Source organism: Filicampus tigris, chromosome 3 (genome assembly GCF_054856515.1).
Source record: "Filicampus tigris isolate MCC_2025a chromosome 3, RoL_Ftig_1.0, whole genome shotgun sequence".
Lineage (NCBI taxonomy): Eukaryota > Metazoa > Chordata > Actinopteri > Syngnathiformes > Syngnathidae > Filicampus > Filicampus tigris.
The window spans coordinates 17,225,676-17,244,227 of NC_141219.1; the positions used below are offsets into that span (position 1 = coordinate 17,225,676).

General features: G+C 40.4%; 1 protein-coding gene across 3 annotated transcripts in view; it reads left to right on the forward strand.

The window, feature by feature from the left end:
- The first annotated feature begins 732 nt into the window (after window positions 1-732).
- rnf111 (ring finger protein 111) overlaps window positions 733-18,552 on the forward strand; it is a 30,883-nt gene continuing 13,063 nt past the window's right edge. For all 3 annotated transcript variants that reach the window (XM_086026190.1, XM_086026191.1, XM_086026192.1), the window contains exons 1-4: window positions 733-831; window positions 7,481-8,435; window positions 12,828-12,960; window positions 17,996-18,150. In XM_086026190.1, the coding sequence (XP_085882316.1) occupies window positions 7,559-8,435; window positions 12,828-12,960; window positions 17,996-18,150 (1,165 nt within the window). In that variant the 5' untranslated portion in view covers window positions 733-831; window positions 7,481-7,558. The remainder of the gene's footprint in view (window positions 832-7,480; window positions 8,436-12,827; window positions 12,961-17,995; window positions 18,151-18,552) is intronic.

Genomic DNA, 18,552 nt, shown 5'->3' on the forward strand with positions numbered 1-18,552 from the left:
ACGACTACTAAGGTGTATACTGTATAAGTAAAAAAAAAAAAACGGACTCTTACAAGTAACATTTTCCCACTACTATATGAAATTTCTGCACTCTAATGTAGGTTAGCTTTGAAATAGTATTAGGACCACTATTATGTGACTTGCAGATTTTTTTTTTGTGGGTTCTCAATACGCATTTGTGACTTGAGTTACGCATTTGTAGATTCTCAATACGCATTTGTGACTTCAGTTACGCATTTGCAGATTCTCAATACGCATTTGTGACTGTGTTTACGGATACGGATTCTTTTTACACATTTCTGGATTGAAATACGCATTTATAAATGGTTTTGCTACAATAATGACCCCATACAGCAGTATTAGAAATACTACTATTTGAAGAAAACGGGTGGATAGATGAAATATAAGTTTAATTTCTAAGGTCGCTCGTAGGTGTCGCTATGACCACCAGTGGGCGCGATGGTATTGCATTGACAGACAAGTGGCCTGTATATACAAAACAGTGAAAGCAATAAGCATCAATCACGGTCATGAAAATCCTAATCTTTAACCCTGAGTAACTGGCATCTTTTCGTCACTGATTGTGCAATGACAAAAAGAAAGACACATATTTATGTAAAACAACCATAGTTACAAGATGTGTCGGCTGTCGGGTCAACCAATTCAACTGTCGTAAAAGTGTCGTAAACGCCTAAGGTGCGATCTGGCGCCTCCGTGCGGTAATGAATACAATCCCAGTATTGTAGCCAGCGAGAGCGAACAGACGACCTGCTGGGTAAACAACAGTGTCGACTCGAGAGGCAGGAATGGGAACTTCGTCGAGAGCTCAGAGTGAGATATTTCCATCTTATCTAATAGACACACTGTATAGATGTTGTTCTGTCCTTGGTGGTTTGAAACGAGACGCTCGCGGGTCTAAATAGTGGTATAAAATCGTCTATTTGCATAGTGGAGTTGAGCTAGCCTTCACGTTAGCTTAGCACGTAGCCCTTCAGGGCCCATTGCTTTCGATGCTGCTTTTCAGCTCATCGGGACTGTTGTCAGTTTCACAATCCCAGCCATTTACAATTGCGACTTCTATGTAGGCCCGCCGAGTTACGGCTTGTCTTAACGTTGATATTTATGCCTCGATTCGACGCCTGTCCTATTTTTATGTCGGGTTTTAACCTCCCGGTCGAACTGAAAGACCCGTTTGTAAATGAAACATGCAGAAAACAGATACGCGTAATCTTTGTTGTGTTCTAAGTGGCTGCTAGCTCTCCTTTCTAGTTTTGCCTCTTTCAACTATTGTCGAAAATGATAATTCCGATGAGGTGGCTAGTCCTGTTTCCTGCGTTTCTACGCGAAAACAAGTTAATAGTGGTTTCGATAGCGTTTGTGGGAAATATTCGGACAGCTGATAGTCACTATTAACCAACCGCCCTAGAAGCTATGACTTACATGCTTGTCTTGACCAAATACATGCGTTTAATTCCTTTAAAAAAATAACTAGGCCGAAAGACCCAGTTATTGCTTTCACAATCCCGCAGCTTGACTTATTTTGCAGCTGCAAGTGCTTTTGAAAACATTTGCTTCTAGCATCCGTAGCCATGTTGGCCCCAATATCGTCATTTGATCTCAGGGAGGATAAATCTTTATTCATAGTATGAAGAGAATGTGTCCTGTGACTTCTGATGCTGAGCTGGGGAGGGGGGGAATGTACGCCATTTAGACACCTTCTCCATTTGGTAGCTGAGACTTGCACATCACTCAGTTGCATGTCAAACTAGACACAGTGAATGCTTATGGAAAACAGGTTGAGCATATTTATTCCATGTACTAATGTAGTAATACACGAGGGAATGAGACTCTGCAACCCCTTTTACATGAAGTGCCAGTGTGAAGGGAGTTAGTGTATTTTGACTGGGTGTTTTGTTATTTTTTATGATGTTGTTATTTTTGTTTTGTGTAAACCACTTTGTTACAGCTGCGGGTGTTGTGATATGAAGTTGCGTTTACGCAACAGATATTTGAATACAAATGGCAGCACTTGTAGACAGAAAATGTATCAATAATCATAGGTAGGGCAATTACTAACGATTGTTTTAATGATCGATTAATCTGTTGATTATTTTGTCGATCAATTAATGACTCGGATAAAAACATGTTTTAATTTGTATCCCTTTATTCAAAACAGGACATTCCGAATTGATGGTGCAGGGAGTGCACTAACGTAAATGAATTATGATTCAGTTACTGTTTCACACATGAAAGAAAAAATATATTTTAAATTTTGATTTAACACCAAGATAATCAGTCAGCTTTCATGGATGACTACAGAAAACAGAGAAAATTTACTGTTGAGAAATGGAAATTTTGAAGATTTGGACAATTTTAAATTTAAAAAATGATCTAAACGATTATTCGCTGATCAAAAATAATGATTGATTTATTTGCTATTGATAGCTATTTGCTATCAATTAGTCACCGATTAATCGTTTTACCTCTAATCCCAGGCATATATTATTATCCTATGCGAAAAAATGGGAAATATTACTACAGCTTACTGACTCCCATAGTAGTCTTTATTTTTTTTCTGGAATATACCGCCCCATGTTGGCCGAAGTGCACACACAAAGGAGTATGATGTAGGGGTGGAATGTAGCAAAAGCATTTCCATTCTATTCAGTGGGGAGAGATGATTTGAGGTACACGTGGTTTGAGTTATGAGCGTGGCCATTGTCACTAAGTAAAACTCGTAAGTCAAGGTGCTCTACTTGCCTTGTATTCACTAGCAAGACAGTTCAGCACACCAGAAGAACAACTGTATCTTACTTGTAACATTTTTCTAATTACTCTATGGATAAAAAGATGGCTGATGGTGATCACATAATGTCAGTGCAGCATCAGTTCATTTCTGTCCATGATCTCGGGGGGGAAAAAGTCCAAACATTACAGAACTGATTAGTATCTTGATTAAGGAAAAATTATAACTCAGCCATCTCTAATGAGCTGGACATATTTTAAAATTCAGTTGAAATCCAGTTCCAATTGACAATGCAGTAATACAGTGTTAAAAGTGTGAGTAAATGTACAATTGACCACTGAGGTCAAGCAATCTGTTCTGGGATGCAGGTCTGTGAAAAGAGATTTTCCTCTAGGACATCAATGAAATGCAATTATTCGATATCTGTTGTTCTATTAAATAGACCCTATGAACTCTTTAAAGGAACAATTTAACAGTATTTGTCACACAAGCATAACTTAAATACTTGATAATAACACTTACAAATTCAATTCAGCGCTCAGTCACCCATGAATGAGATATAGTATGGAAAATTGACTTATTGTTTGATTACACGTAGTTGGATTACTGCAGTGCCTGCCCAACCTTCAAGTGTGACAGTAAACAATCAAGTAAATCTTGAGTTAACTTCTTCTGTGCTTCCGCCCCACTGTTACGAAACAGAGGGACAAATTAACATAATAACCACCCCCACACTAATTTTCTCCACCAATGACATGCCAATGTTCCAGAGTAAAAGAATCACTTTGAAGCACAGTCTTGTAGGGCTGAAATTATTAATCCAGTGACTCCAATTATTTAATTCAGTAAATAAAAAAGTCCAAACAAAATATTTGCAAAATATTTGTGATAATTTTTCTGACATTGTCTAATTCAGTGACTTGCAAACAGTCTGCCATGAGAAATCATCAGGTGTGCCGCTGGAAATGATCCAATATCAGTTGTTTTAACAAAACTGATTCTTTTCTTTTACAACAAATGTTTTTACTAATTTATCTATGCTAACAATGTATAGTAACAGGCAGAACAACCAAATGCTCTTCAACTAGATGACAGAAGGTGTACAATTAAACTGTGTATCCACTTTTTGTCAATTGTTTTGCAAAATGGTGTGCCTTGAGATTTTTTTTTTCCCCCGAAGTGAAATATGTGTCTTGGCTCAATAACAGTTGGGAATCACTGGTCTAATGCACCACTCCGTGTTGAAATAAGTTGGCGCGATGCAGGAGGAGAATCGTCGAGACAGAATGTTTCACGAACCCCAGTAGTTTGGGACTGACTAATAACTAATTTAAAACAGCATGGCTGGCCATATCTCAGGTTTAGCTAACCAAAATCTAGTTTGGGATCATTTCACAAAAAGATGAAAAAGTACAGTGTATCTACTGCAAAGTAGAACTAACGCACCACAACAGAACGTTTCTGATGGCCAACACAAAGTATAGATGTTAGCTAATTCAATATAGCCTACCAGCGCTAGTTGTATTCTAATGCCAATATAATTGTTCGAGGATAGACAGAGCCGCCGGTGCACTTTCAGTCCCTTTATTGAACAAACGGTAACAAAATGAACACATAATAAGTATATTCATACACAAGCTTATATGGCCTCAGCTGATGGCCAGGCACTCAACAATATCAATTTAATTTAATTTAACAATATTTAATTTAATAGTGTGAAATATGAGGATAAATGAAACCTGTTCATTGCTCTCTGAATTTGTTTAGGTGGGGGTGGAGGTTTGTGTTAGTGAGTTGTCCATGGGCTACAAAAAAAACCGCTTTCTTTGTCTTGAAGCTTAGCAAGCTCGCTTGTTTACCACGCTCTGCTTCCACTAGTAGAAGCTAGCAGCCAGCTGTTGTGAACATAGAGGAGAGGACTAAAATGCTGGCGGGAACTAGCTTGCAAGGTACAACCCACTGCTTGTCATTTGATCAAAAACTGGGCTAGCCATTGTCCCAGCAGTAGGTAGGGCTGGCTGAGGGTTGGTGTACTGCACAAGATGGATCCACGCTAAAACAGGCCGATTTCAACATGGCAAAAACAGGATGTCAAAAATATGTCTAGAGCAGGGGTCACCAACTTTTTGAAAACTGAGAAGGTACTCTTTGGTCACTGATTATCCCATTAAGGCCTAAAGCGCCTGGTTCTACAGGCCCCCAAAACCTAAGGTCGTCTTTGCCATTACCCTCGAAAACCTGAAGTTTTCAACACCTACAAAATATTTAATATCTCAGCCCCTGTAGCAGACAGAAACATAATTCCAAAAGAATTTGAGAGCTTAGACAGTCACACAGGCCCGAGTTTATTCATCTTTACTGTTTTCAATCGAAGACTTAAAAATAAAGTGTCAGTGCAAGATGAGCACTAGTTTGAATTAAAAAAAATGGAGTGGTAATTACCATACTCTATTCTGTTGCAAACACGTCGATATTGTTATTGTCTACAAACATATATCTTAACCACATATCATGTTCGACTGGTTCTACTGGTTCAAAGGCTACAAGCACGTCGTCTATATCACTGCCGTTACTTATTTCAGAGCTCCCACGATCGACGGCGTCCGCCATTATGACTCGAGGCTCACGACACCGTCACGTGTACATTCTGATGCATTTCATTGGTTAAGAGACCAGGAATTGGATTAAAAAAAAAAAAAAAGATGACGACGCATACGCAACCAAACTGTACTGCTTGGGGAAAGGATCATGTAGAAATGCACTAAAATCAGTTTTATTTCCAAGTAGACATTGTTACTCCCTCAGAAAGAGTTTGAATGCTGCAATTCGTATTTGAAGGTCAAAAATTTGGTGTGAGTCTGTTCTTTTCATGGTTTCCCTGGTCTTAATCTCAGTTTTGGGTAGGGCTGCACAATATATTGAATCTAGGGTACCGTATTTTCCGGACTATAAGATGCACCTTTATATAAGCCGCACCCACTCCATTAAAAAAAAAAATAATAATAATAATAATGAAAAAAAACCAACTACTAAAACTAACTACCTATCTATATTTAAAAAATTGATATTTACTGCATTTATCGAAAGATTTTGAACTGTAAATGTACATGTATGTACCTGAACAGATTCTTTCCTAACAATGCCCTTTAACACGGCAGAAACTTTGCTGATTAAAACGGAACAGTTCCAAGAGAATATAAAGTACTTATCTTCATTCCACTGCCCACTGCCTCTCCAGTTAACGTCCACCTTTTATTGCTGTACTTCTGCATACCACCTAATTCATAACCTGGTCCACAGCGCCCTCGCCTGTTGAACTCTACCACCTACAGTCACAACCTGATAATGGCTATTGTATTGTAATGTATTGTAATTCCAGTTAGACCGCCCCTAGCGATGGAAGAAAAATCCACAAAATAGCCGCACCTTTACATAAGCGCATGGTTCAAAACCTACGAAAAAAGTAGCGGCTTTTAGTCCGGAAAATACAGTAATTAATTTAATTAGCTAACAATACATTGAGCTTGCTTATTTTGCTGCATGAACAAAATGTAATTCGTTCATTAGATAATACAAATGTCATTTCTTTAGGTAATATCTTTTCCTTATAGTCAACATCCATATCACATGTTTTTCCGATATCGTGCAGCCCTATTAGGGTTTAGGGACTGTTCAAGTCACCGTGGATCATGCCCTTTAAAAAGAGACAACATCTCTGTTGTATTTTAGAAGTGCGTTAAATGTCACTACGCTGGTGTTTGGCATCAATCTAGCAGAATTTACACTGTAGAGAAATTTCAACAGAACAAAGTGTCTATTCTGTTCATCTTCATTGTGACATTTTGCTACAGACTTGTCATTGGCCTTGCAAGTGGATGACTCATTGAATCAAAACACTTGGCCCACTTAAGGAGACATTAGCATACTTTTGTTCATTTTGTCTTGGGATTTATTTATTTTTTTGCTTCAAGCTTCATCAGTTCTCAAATCAAGTCAAATCTATTCTTAATAGACCCCCCAAACCCAATTTGACCAATGAAAACTTGGAAGCAAAAACATTTTGGGGAAATACAGGAAGAAACATGGAGAAAGGATCAGAGATGACAAAGCTGCAATGGGCGGCATGTGGGCAACTTTATTCGCTATGATGCTCCACAACCTCACTTGCTCATTGCCACTGACCTCTCTTCCCCCATTGGTGGTAGGAAGATGGGGGAGAAGCGGCATTAAAACAGGCCAAAATCCAGATGCCATGGTGTGAGTTTAACCAAATGCGAGAGTGTAGAAATAAATCTTATATGTTGAGATTTTAACACTTCTATCAAGATAGCCACTCTAATTTTGGCGGTTAAGGCATTGGATAGTGCTGGAGCCCAAATAAAGACTGCTCTAACCTGCTGACTTCTCTTTAGCAGCACTCAAGAGTTACCAAAAGACCAGCATGTTGCTTTTCTCTCTTTTTGTGAGAACTTTTGTTTTGATTTTATCATTTGGGTGGGTCACATCCGTAGAGCCGTAAAGCATCTAACGTTCCATGTCATTAAATAATATCATGCTACAGTGGCGCTCGACATGCTCCCTTAATTTACCACTAATGATAAAACAGACCATTTCTGGATAACCTTTATTTAGCATACCTTTCATCTCTGGTATCGGTTCGCAGGATGAAGTCACAGATGGTGGCTTTCAGCACAATGCCTTTAACTGTCTGGTTTGTCTTTCCTGCTTTTGTAGGTGTTGTGAGATGAAGTGGTTGGACGCATAGGAACTGCGCACTCGCTCTGTTAGCTCGGTGAGGACAGAGCTGCCGCTATGAAGAGTGAAGTGCCATCTGAGGCCTCCGGCAGACAGGAGCATCTGAAGGAGCCACTGGTAAACCCGGAGCCCATGGAGGCAGCTAAGACCTTCCCTAGCAACATGGAGGTGATTGGAATGGCAGACAGCGAGTTTGCGACCCTGTGCTCCGAATCGAGGCATCGGACCTTGAGGGACACGGCGGCTCACAAGGACTCGGAGCGAGGCCTCTCCGGACGCAGAAAACGAAAGGTCCAACAGGCAGGACCGTCTGACTGTTCACTTAAAGTTGGCCATTTTAGTGAGACTTCTGTGGCCCCTCAGTGCCCCAGGGAAGAACTCTTGCGTCACTCTAGCGAGGATGAACACAATCATGAGTCGTCATTTAGTGACTGTGCCTCGTCCCCTTCCTCCAGCTTACGATTCGGTGACTCGGAGACACTGAGCTCTGAGGAGGATGTGGAAGCTGGGCCAACAGCGGGCCAACCAAAAGCCCCTGTCCTCACAACAGGAGCCACTGGAGTTAATCTTCGCCCTGTCGTGGGTCGAACGAGGCGGACCCGATCGCATAAATGGGTGCGGCCTGAGGCGGAGCCCGTGTTGCTGAAGCGGCCGTGTTTGAGCAGTCGGCGGCCTCTGCATAGGAAGCGATTTGTCAAATCAGTTCCTGGGGGAGGGCAGCGTACGCAGAAGCAAAAGGAGCGACTACTACTGCAGAGGAAGAAACGAGAAGTGATTGCACGGAGAAAATATGCTTTACTCAATAGCACAAGTAGTTCAAGTGAGGAGCTGAGCAGCGGCTCGTCGTCCGCCTCCTCGACCGAAGCGGAAGATGAGCTGTATGTGGATGTCAGCAGCACCAGCAGCCAGCCCAACAGTGCTGCAGTAGCCACAGGTAATTAATTGGTAACCTTGATGCTCTAGTTCAATATTATCTCTCTGTGTTACACCCGTGTCAGTAGTCCTCTGGACATCACTTGACTGATCACCGCATGCATTTGTTTACACTGCCATGCTGGCGGGATGGTAGCGATATTGGCAGGGGAAGGATTTATAGTCATCTGTTGTTTGATATGAAATACTAACATTTTGATAAAAAATTTCAGACGTATCGCCCAGCTCCATTTTCCAACTTCATAGTGTCATACTTAAAGGGAAGTCGAGTCCAAAATTTTCTCTACTATAGTATGTTCTGTGTAGGGCTGAAATGAATCGTTCATTTGTGTACCTCGATTAAAAAAAACTCAAATAAAAATATTGACTCGAGGCATTTTTTTTTTTCATTGCCTCGGGTACTCGCTTTTTTATGCCAAGAGGTCAGCAACAATTTTTTTATGTTATGCATGACAGTAACACGCCACAGCGGTAAGAAGGCCAACTTCAACATGAAATAACATAACGTTCAATTGCCAATTAAGGGCGCTAAAATGACTTGAAGAGGAAGTCATCCCTCCCAAATTCTTTGCAATTATATGTTCTATGTGCCTTCACTAGTCTAAACACAACATTCTGAGTGATATTGCGTTTGTGGAATATGAGTTAAAGCAGCAAAATCCACCCATTTTAGTCATCCCACGGCGGACATTTTGTCACTTCTGTTGATTGAAAATGACATCTCAGTTGCGCAGGGCTCAGCTAACGACCAATCATGGCTCACCTGTTTTTTGAAGCTGAGATGGCCTGCATAGAACATATTCGTGTAAATAAAGTTTTGGGGTTGACTTCATCTTTAATTACGCTGACTATGTATTTCTTGTGCGGTGCCTCTTGCCAGTGTTTATTGACAGCTCGGATCATTTTTCAAAGCCAGTAGACGTTAATGACTCTGCACACTTGGATGCTGATAGCCTGACACAGTTGCCGTTCCAACTGATCACTTCTTAACAAACCCGGCAGACTTACTCACATGTGCTGTGTAGGCTGGCAAAATCTCTACTCTGGTTCTGATGTCACTTCGTCTCGTAGACCAAGATGGATTGGGAGAGATTTATCTAAATCTCACTCATGTTTCTAGAGAGGAAAATAGTGTACAGCTATAAATAGTTTAAATTTAAGGATAAAATGTTGATTCTCTAAAAATGAAAACCAGTTGGCTATTTATTATTAAAATAGATAAAAATGGTGTTTTTTGTCTTCTGTATCTTTAACCAAGCGACAAAGAAATGTAATTTTTATCCAAATACCCGATTATGCAATTCAAAAATTCAGTCGGATATTTGACTAGCAAAATATTTGATCGCAGCCGTAGTTCTGGCGCAAACAGTGTTCTGATTAATATTGCATTTGTTCATTATGAACAGGGGGTGCGCGCAAACATTTTGGTGTTGTTCTCACATGATCACCTAATCTTTGTTTCCTGACCCACCGACCTCATGCATGAAAGTAAAGATTAACAGCACATCTGGGCAAAGAAGGGCCGGCGGGCCACATCCGGCCTGTCCTTGGTCTCTGCAGCCTTTAGGACAGGGGTAGAGAACTCCGGTTCCTCGAGAGCCATATCCTGCCTGTTTGGGATCGCTCCCTACTATAACACACCTGATTCTCAAGAATTGAGTACTCGTACAGGTATCAGTCTGAAAAACAGTGGTATCGAACATCCCGACTTTCTGTGTCCACTCTATTTTTGCAAAGCTTCTCTGCCAAGAATTCAAATTCTAATTGAACAGGTGGTGCGGTGTTTTTGTGTAGTGTAATATGCATTGCATCAACCTGACACTTCCATTGATGTTACAGTTTTGTGCTTTGTTATAAAGAACTGTAATGGTGCTTGCAGGCATCACAATCTGTAGTGTTGCCAAAATGAAGTGCAGTCTTGCATGAACTAATACATTTCAATTGAAGTGATGCAATGTGACGTAATGCTGATCAACAGTTGAAGAAGCCATTACAGGTTGTACAACTTGCTTTAAAAGCAGTTTTGAATCACAATTTAGAGTGCTGATGTGGTTCATTTTGGACTTCACTGCACAGTTAGGGATGAATTAGTCATTGTCTCGAACACGTTAGCGCATTACCCCGTCACATAACAAAGAATGTTTTTGTTTTTTTTGGTTGCAGTATGATTTTAAATGATCTAATTAAGAGCCTGTCTAGTCAAGAGTATCAAAGGGGAATTCAAAATATGATGTGGTGGCACAATGGTTTGCTTTTATTGAAGCATTTTCTAAACAGACATGTCCCTCCTTGGTTAGGTATACCAATTTTTCATGAATTCTATCCGTCATTTCCTCTCACTAGCATAGTGCTTCAGTTTATGTATAATTACCAGTACCCTATTATAAATCACTCCCGAGTAAAGGTTTCACCAGTCAAAAAGTGCATCATAAAGAAAAAAACCAAGAGTTGCTCCAGAGTATAAGTCCAAAATTTTCGGGGGGAAATTAATTTTTCAAAAACCGAGGCGAAGAACAGTAGAGGTCGAATTGACGCTCAAAACCTCCATTCCTTAATCGTGTCGACAAGTTCCGGTTGGATTAGAAACGTTTGCTTCTAACCAGAGGTGGTCATTCCATCCCTGGGACGAGACGGAACGGTCCGTCCGTTCCATCCCGGACAGACACCCATTTTGTGGATGGTCGGACAGAGGACGATAACTCTTTTAAAATGGACGGACTAAGCGAGGACGTAGGAAGGTTTTCGTCCGTCCCTCTAATCGTCCCAAACCGGGTTAAGTACCGGCCTACGTGTTGTGTTGGGTTCTTTTAAAAAGCATGACTGCCTCCTACGCCTGTGCAACACTGGAGTGCTCTTTTTCATGTGCATTGCCTCCCTGCAGTATTGTTCTCACAGGCATAGTCTGCCCTCTTGTGGACGCCGATTTCACTGACAAGGAAAAAAAAAAACGTACTGCTTCTGATCAGTTATTATTAGCGTGGGTTTACGCGCAAATAGGTGAGTTTTCACATGGACGCTATTGAGTGTTGCACGCGTTGGAGAGTGGGGACACAAATGAGGAGCCAGTATGCCAAAAGCTGGTATAAATCATAAATGCATGGATAAATGGCATTATTATGGCATACGCAAACAAGCCAGAGCCCGAAGATCCCCCCGTGCACGGCGGTCTCCTGTTTGGGAACATTTGGGCTTTCCTGTTAAAATTGCAGATGGGGAAAGGCACGTGGATAAATCCCAAAGTTGTGTGCCAACATTGCTACATGTAGATGGGTGACTATGTTGCAGGTGGCACGTCTAACATAATAACGCACTTAAAAAGGCACCACCCGACTGTGAATGTTTCTTCCACGAGGAAGAAAGCAGTGTTTTTAGCCAACCTGTGACCAGGGCTGGCAAGAACTCGATACCAATTCAGTGGATTGTATCAGGCTGTCCTTACCCATGGCCTTAGTCAGGAGACATGCAATAGATGATGAATGAATCCATATAGCGGTACTAAACCAAGTTCTTATTTATTTCAGAAAGTACTTTTGAGTTCCTTTTCCATTGACACGTCATTATGCGTTACTCGCTTGCAGTAATAATTCATGATTACATTGTTTTCATTTCTTGACCAAACCTATGTGCGGAAGTTACCTTGTAGTCTGTTGTTTTTGTAATCACATGAATGCCTCACCAGAGTCTCAGTTAGTTGCAGAGGGTGCTGCTAAGCAGCAGTGCTCGGGGGACAATCGGAATAGAAATTCCATTTGGGAATCCTAAACTCCATTTGCATGGCAAGTCGCTCACTATCCTACACAAAAACACCCCTGCAGCGCAAAGCAAACTGCTACCATGATTCTCTAGTAGTACATATGACTGTAAAAGCTTTACTTTTGTTCCTGCATATAACCAGACAGGACAAGACCAACTTCATCAATTTAGCATTTACAATCGCTTGTATCTATATGTTTGTTTTGTTTTTTCAGAAGCTGAAAAGAAGTTAACGTGATAGGAAGGAAATAAAGGGATTTTTAAAGAGGAAGTCAACCCAGAAATATATTTTTTTCAAGAATAGGTTCTATGCAAGGCCACTAGTTTAAAGTGACTATACCAAATTAGCCAATCTGAACCTAAACAGTCAATCTGAACACCTAATAATGTGACTTATATGTTAACAACATGTTCTTTCTCATGGTGACTCGCTTAATGTTTCTGTTTTAGATGGAGTTAGTTCTGTATTATTGACACAAAAAACTGGTCAGTCGTCTTCCTTAAAATGTCAAAGTAAATGCATGACCTTGGAAAAGGATTTCTTGAGCCACTTTTAACAATGTGTTTGAAACCAAATGAACTGATGCCCAAAGCTGTCATTTCATTCACATGCATGTCATGTTCCTGTCCATGTGCACAGGTGCTCTGGATGAAGACGTGGTGGTGATTGAGGCTACTCCAGCTCCGGCACCAGCTGTCCCTGCCAGCGAGGAGATCAACGTCACCTCGACAGACAGTGAGGTGGAGATCGTCACAGTTGGAGATGGTTTCAGGTAGTCAACGTTTTATTTTTAAAGGGGTCACCCTGTCGGGATCACCCTATCCATCCATCTTTCAATAATAAGCTCAATTTATGTATGTGTTTTTATCAGCAAAATGATAATAGCTTGCATTTTCTGTTTAATAAATTTGTTTTGGAGAAATCAGTCAATAAATAACGATTTGAAAAACGCCCCCTAGAAATAATGGATATGGCCACGCCCCCTCTCCTCCCTCCATGCCCTGGTGGGAGTCACGCCAGGGATCGATCACAATTTGTCCATTTAAGATCATTGTAAATACGTTGCTAATTATATCAAAATATTGGGGACCAACCGTGGACATCTCAACTTAGGCCCACTTTAACCTCTCACAATATCACAAAACGATTGGCCTTTCCATGGCTGACTTAAAAGAGCAAGAAATGAGCAGCCTATGTGCAGCTTAGGTGCCGGTTCCATCACGTCTGTCTGTTTTCTTTCATAAGTCACCAAGGTACTCTTAACACAATGCGTACTGAGAGGCTTTTTGTAAGCTGATTTGTTCATAGGTCGCTGAAAAGTCTGTTGCTCCAAATCTTTCCAAGTCCAGCTTTGAAATGACGACAAACCAACCTCCTGGGCCTTTGAATCATCTTTCCTGTTGAAGGCCAACTAACTGCTGGCGACGGTCCTCCCTTCAAAGCACTTTACATTCCTTAGCATCTTCTTTTTGACTGACACATCACACATTCAATCTAGTAGAATCAGCGACACCTCGCCTTGTGAATGACTCTTGCCGTAACACCAATCATTCATTCAAGCCATTTAGCTGTTTTCTCGATCTCTCTGACTTGTTCAAATGACATGGAAGGTGGTGATTACTAGTGGTGGCATTAGAGAACGCTTCAGCTTTTGCCCCCCGGATGAACGTCTGACGTCATGGTGAATTCTCACATTTGTTTCTGTTAACTCGCAAGCCATTTTTATTTGGTGAAAATGCGGAGTCAATTATTGGATTTTTCCCACGCTTATTGCTGATAACGCCACGACATAATATCCCAATTGTCTGGGACGGGCCTACTTTTTTTTTTTTTTTTTCCCAGGGAGCACCTCTTTCCTGTGAATACATGTTGTTCAGTCTGCTGGCTGTTTTGTTGCTGCTGCTCCCAGGCAAAGCAATGCATGAAGAGAACATTCCAGTGTTTCAGCAGTACACAGTGGGATGCTTTCGAGTGATGTCCCGCCCAGATCGCAGTGGGTTACAGCAAACGGCATACTCGATATGAATCAATAATAAACACACTTGATCGGCCCCCGTTCTCATGCTAAAGTTGAGCTCAGGACATGCATGTTGTCACAAAATTGTTTGTCAGCTTGACTGTGACTCTAAAAACACAATGTTGGCTTTATTGTATTTAATGGTTTCATTCAGGAACTAATTTATTTAATTCTAGAATTGGACACAGAAGTATAGTATAGAATTGTTTTTTGTGAAAGGTTACAGAGTGATGTTCTAATTTAAAATGAGGGAAAACCATTATTACCATTATAAGAACACTTGTTAACCGTGTTTGCTGTCTTAATGTGTTGTTCATAACATTGCCTCTTCTAGGAACTAATCATTGAATGTACAAGTCTACAGTAAATATCAGCAAAGCAGTGTTACTAAGAGCTATTTCAAAATGTGTTTGGTGAAAAAAAAACATGGTACTGTATATACTCGAGGTATTAAATTGGAAGGACGCATTTGAATTTTTGGTTGCTTCCATTGTAATAGATCAAGAAATGTGGATTCTCAAAGAGCATGTATTATCAAAACAAATTGTGTATATATTTTGACAAACCTTTTTGTCACATTTTTTGTGTTCTAACTAGAGGTGGGCGATCTGGCAAAAATATCATATGACGATCTTTAAAAAATAGAATCACGATTTTATCATGATTCTTTTTTTTTTTTTACATTGTTTTTTTTTTTTTTTTTTACGACAAATTTGCACATTTCTGACCATTTTCCTCATGTTAAACATATAAAACATATTTATAATGCGTGTAAAACTCTAAAAGAAAAAAAATGACATTTTAAGTCAGCGAAGCTTTCTGAACAGGTTTTAATTTGAATAGTGACATTTTTTATCAAAATGTGCAGTGAATGTAAACATAAAAGGTAACATAATGTAAACATGAAAAACAGCTCGCAACGCAGGTCTAGTACTTTGAAGAGTCTTTTAAAGCCCTCGTTTTCCACTGTTTTAATGGGAATCATGTCTTCAGCAAGGTAATAAGTCACTGCCTCAGTTACCTCTTTTCACTGCTTGCTTGTTTTTCATATGGAGCGCTTTTGTTAAATGACTGTAACCGTGAGTTGCGTTAGCTTGGAGCTAGCGGCTGCCTCTGGCTACCATGTGTCTGATCTCCATTTGCTTTGTCTGTCGGCGCTGACGTCCAAACCGAGTCTCTGCAAACTTTGCAAATAACTGGTTTGCGCTTTCTCCTCCGAGGAAAAGCCAAACCAAATCGACACTGTGGATGTGGAGTTTCTTTTTGGGACCAACTCTGCTTCGTGGTGACTTTCCCCGCTATACAAACAAACAAGGAGGCGGGGACTGTCACGTACCGTGCACTGTGCGTGCTGTGATTGGTTGGTCGAGTGTACACGTCAGCTGCTTTGGCCGCCATAGAGCTAAACTGTTTAGAATGTGCCATATAAACGATCAAACGATCTTTCGGCTTTATGAGATCGTGAACACGTTCAACCGCTTAACGATCTAATATCGTCATATCGCCCACCCCTAGTTCTACCTAAACCAATCTGCTCAAGGGCATATGTAAAAGATGAGAAGTCTTGTGGCATTTAATAAAACGGTTGCAATTATCTTGATGAAATTTGATGACATTATGCCCTATCATTATCCTTCTTGGATGTTCTTTGTTTTGTTGCTCTGAGGTTAGTGTTTTTGGGCTTGGTGTTTGATTTCAAAGTGTTGACCCAAATTGTATTCCAACACCAACAGAATCTCGTAACAGAGAAGCCATACTGGTTTGCCACAAAGTTCCATCATTTTTTTCGTACTTGCCAACTCTGTTCCCCTTCTGTGGTGGCACCATAAAGACAAAAAAGAGGGAAAAAAGCGAATCACTCTTTTTAGCGAGTTAATTTCAAGGCCATATAGGCTTTGCTGAGCTACCACCATTCCACTAGTACTCATATTTACAGTTAAATGTTGTCCTCCAGCCTGCCGCCCCCCCCCCCCCCCCGTCCCAATCCTCAGGGACGTATGGTGCCAAACAGATATTTACAAAATAATCCTGAGTCTACTTAATTAAGGACCCTTCCCTTGTGGATTTTACTCTGCCCTAGGAGGAGCTGGGGAGCCTGGCCAATTACAGCGTTTTCTTCTGCACACCACTCGCACAATTTTGACCTTTCGTGTTTGTGTGCGTTTGCCTATAAAAGTGAAGTTCAGAAATTTGAAAAGGATTGTCTTTTCCGTTTGTTTTCTATGTATGAAATTAAGTAAATACAGACGTGTGTCCATGTCACAATAAACACGGCATGCATTACGCCATTCATTATTATTCACATGCTTATTTAGTAGGCCAGTCATGTCCAAAGCAGTATAGTTGCAATTTGGCATTAACAATTTCCCGGTACACCTCTGTAGGTTATGAAAGCTCTCATGAGAGGTGTAATGATATTCCCCAACCACGAATCTCCATGGCATCCCACTTTACGACACTCCCGTACAGGCTCCTGCTGTAGCTCTCCTCTGACTTGCTCTCCCCTCCTCCCTGTGAGGGGAAATGCAGCTATTCCCTACACACACTCAATCCAGACTCTGAGAACTTGATGTGAAAGTAGGGCTGCAAATAACAATTAGTTTCTAAAATGGTTGGTTGTTTTTAAAATGTTTCCCAAAACTATTTTTGTTGAATTTTTACTCCGCAGTACTTGAAGTTCTTTTAATCTTACACACAAGAAATTACATTTAAAAAAAAAAAATAATAATAATAATAATACCAGAACAAATAAAACCTACACTAAAACAAAGCATTTTCAGTGGGGAAAAAACTAACAGACCTGCTCTGAAAACAAATTAAAAAATAAATTTAAAAAACAAAACTCAAAGCAAAATATAAAAAGTAGCTATAATGAAAATTCCCAAATTATTATAACCCTCGTACTTAGTTTCACCCAAGTTGTTATTTTGAATACTACTTTTTACTAGAGTCATGTACTCTATCCACCTCTGGATAAAGAGTTGTATACCTGTTAATAAGTTGACATGAATTTGGATATTTGTGATGACAGTCTAAAAAGAAAAAAATAGCCCTAGTTTTTGACTGATTTGGCATGATCATTTGATCAAAGGCAGAACCTGATTTCCATTTAATAGAATTTGTTGGATAATATTTAGTACTACTTAATATCCCCATGATCGTGGCTAAGTGTCAGTGTGCCGCGAGATATTGTCAGGTGTGCCGTGGGAAATGATCTAATTTGTGTGCCTGTGCGGTCTAGCGCCTGGCAGCGCAATCATGTCTTGACTACATTGTAGTACTCTTCCATACCAGCAGGTAGCAGCGGCAGCAGGTAGCTAATTGTCTTTTTTTAGAGACAAGCGAATTAGTGACACATTATCCAAACAGGCCCATGTTTCACACCAAGTAAGTATCAATACGAAACATTATAAAATACTTTATTTAATTCCTATTCAAGACGTTATAATATAACGTCATTCTTCAATATAAAGAATGCTTATGTAAACAATATTAACACTTATATTGTTAAAATAAATGTCACAATTTCAGCTGGTGGTGTGGGATTTTTTTCAATGAAATAAATGTGCCTTGACTCAAAAAAGTTTGAAAAATACTGTCATAATGCCAGCAACAAACAAGGACGTGAAAAGCACAACCCTAGAATTTCCCAATATTTAGTGACGTTGGCATTCAATTTTCAACTGCTGTGTTCTTGTCTCATTGTACACCAAAGCAAACATTGCCATGGAAATAATGGCGCGCCTCTGTTTGGCAATGTGTAAGCACCATTATGTCTTTGTGTTTATAGGTCGCGCTCATTGGGTGGTCTCGGTAGGATATGGGCTAACAGCTGCGCTCAGACCCGTCTCCAGGAGCCCCGAGGACGTCACCGACTGTCCACCGTCATCCAGCCGCTGCGTCAGAATTCTGGGGAGGTGGTGGACCTAACCGTCGATGAAGATGGTAAGGAAACCATCTCCATGTTGCTCCTCTACATCCAGATCTGCCGTAGAAGCCCAGCTACCACTAAGCAGACGAGTAGAATGAGTTTTTTGAGAAAGCTAATGCAGCTCGTTACGTATTCCCACGGCACCTCACACCATTACCATAGTGTGAAAGGGTGACTGAGGCACATTATGAAAGCACTTGAAAGGTAGAAAGGCACTATAAAGGCACTATATAAAAACGCACTCAGTTTGGCGCAAAACTGTAAAGACAGTTAGAGACAGACATTTTCTAGCATGTTGAGTTCGCACTTTTAGCCCTCTGCTAAACTGGAATCTTGAACTTTCCTCAGCTTTTATTGATTTTTATTAATGACTTGGATATGGATTTTTATCCGTATCTGAAACATGTGTGAATGTT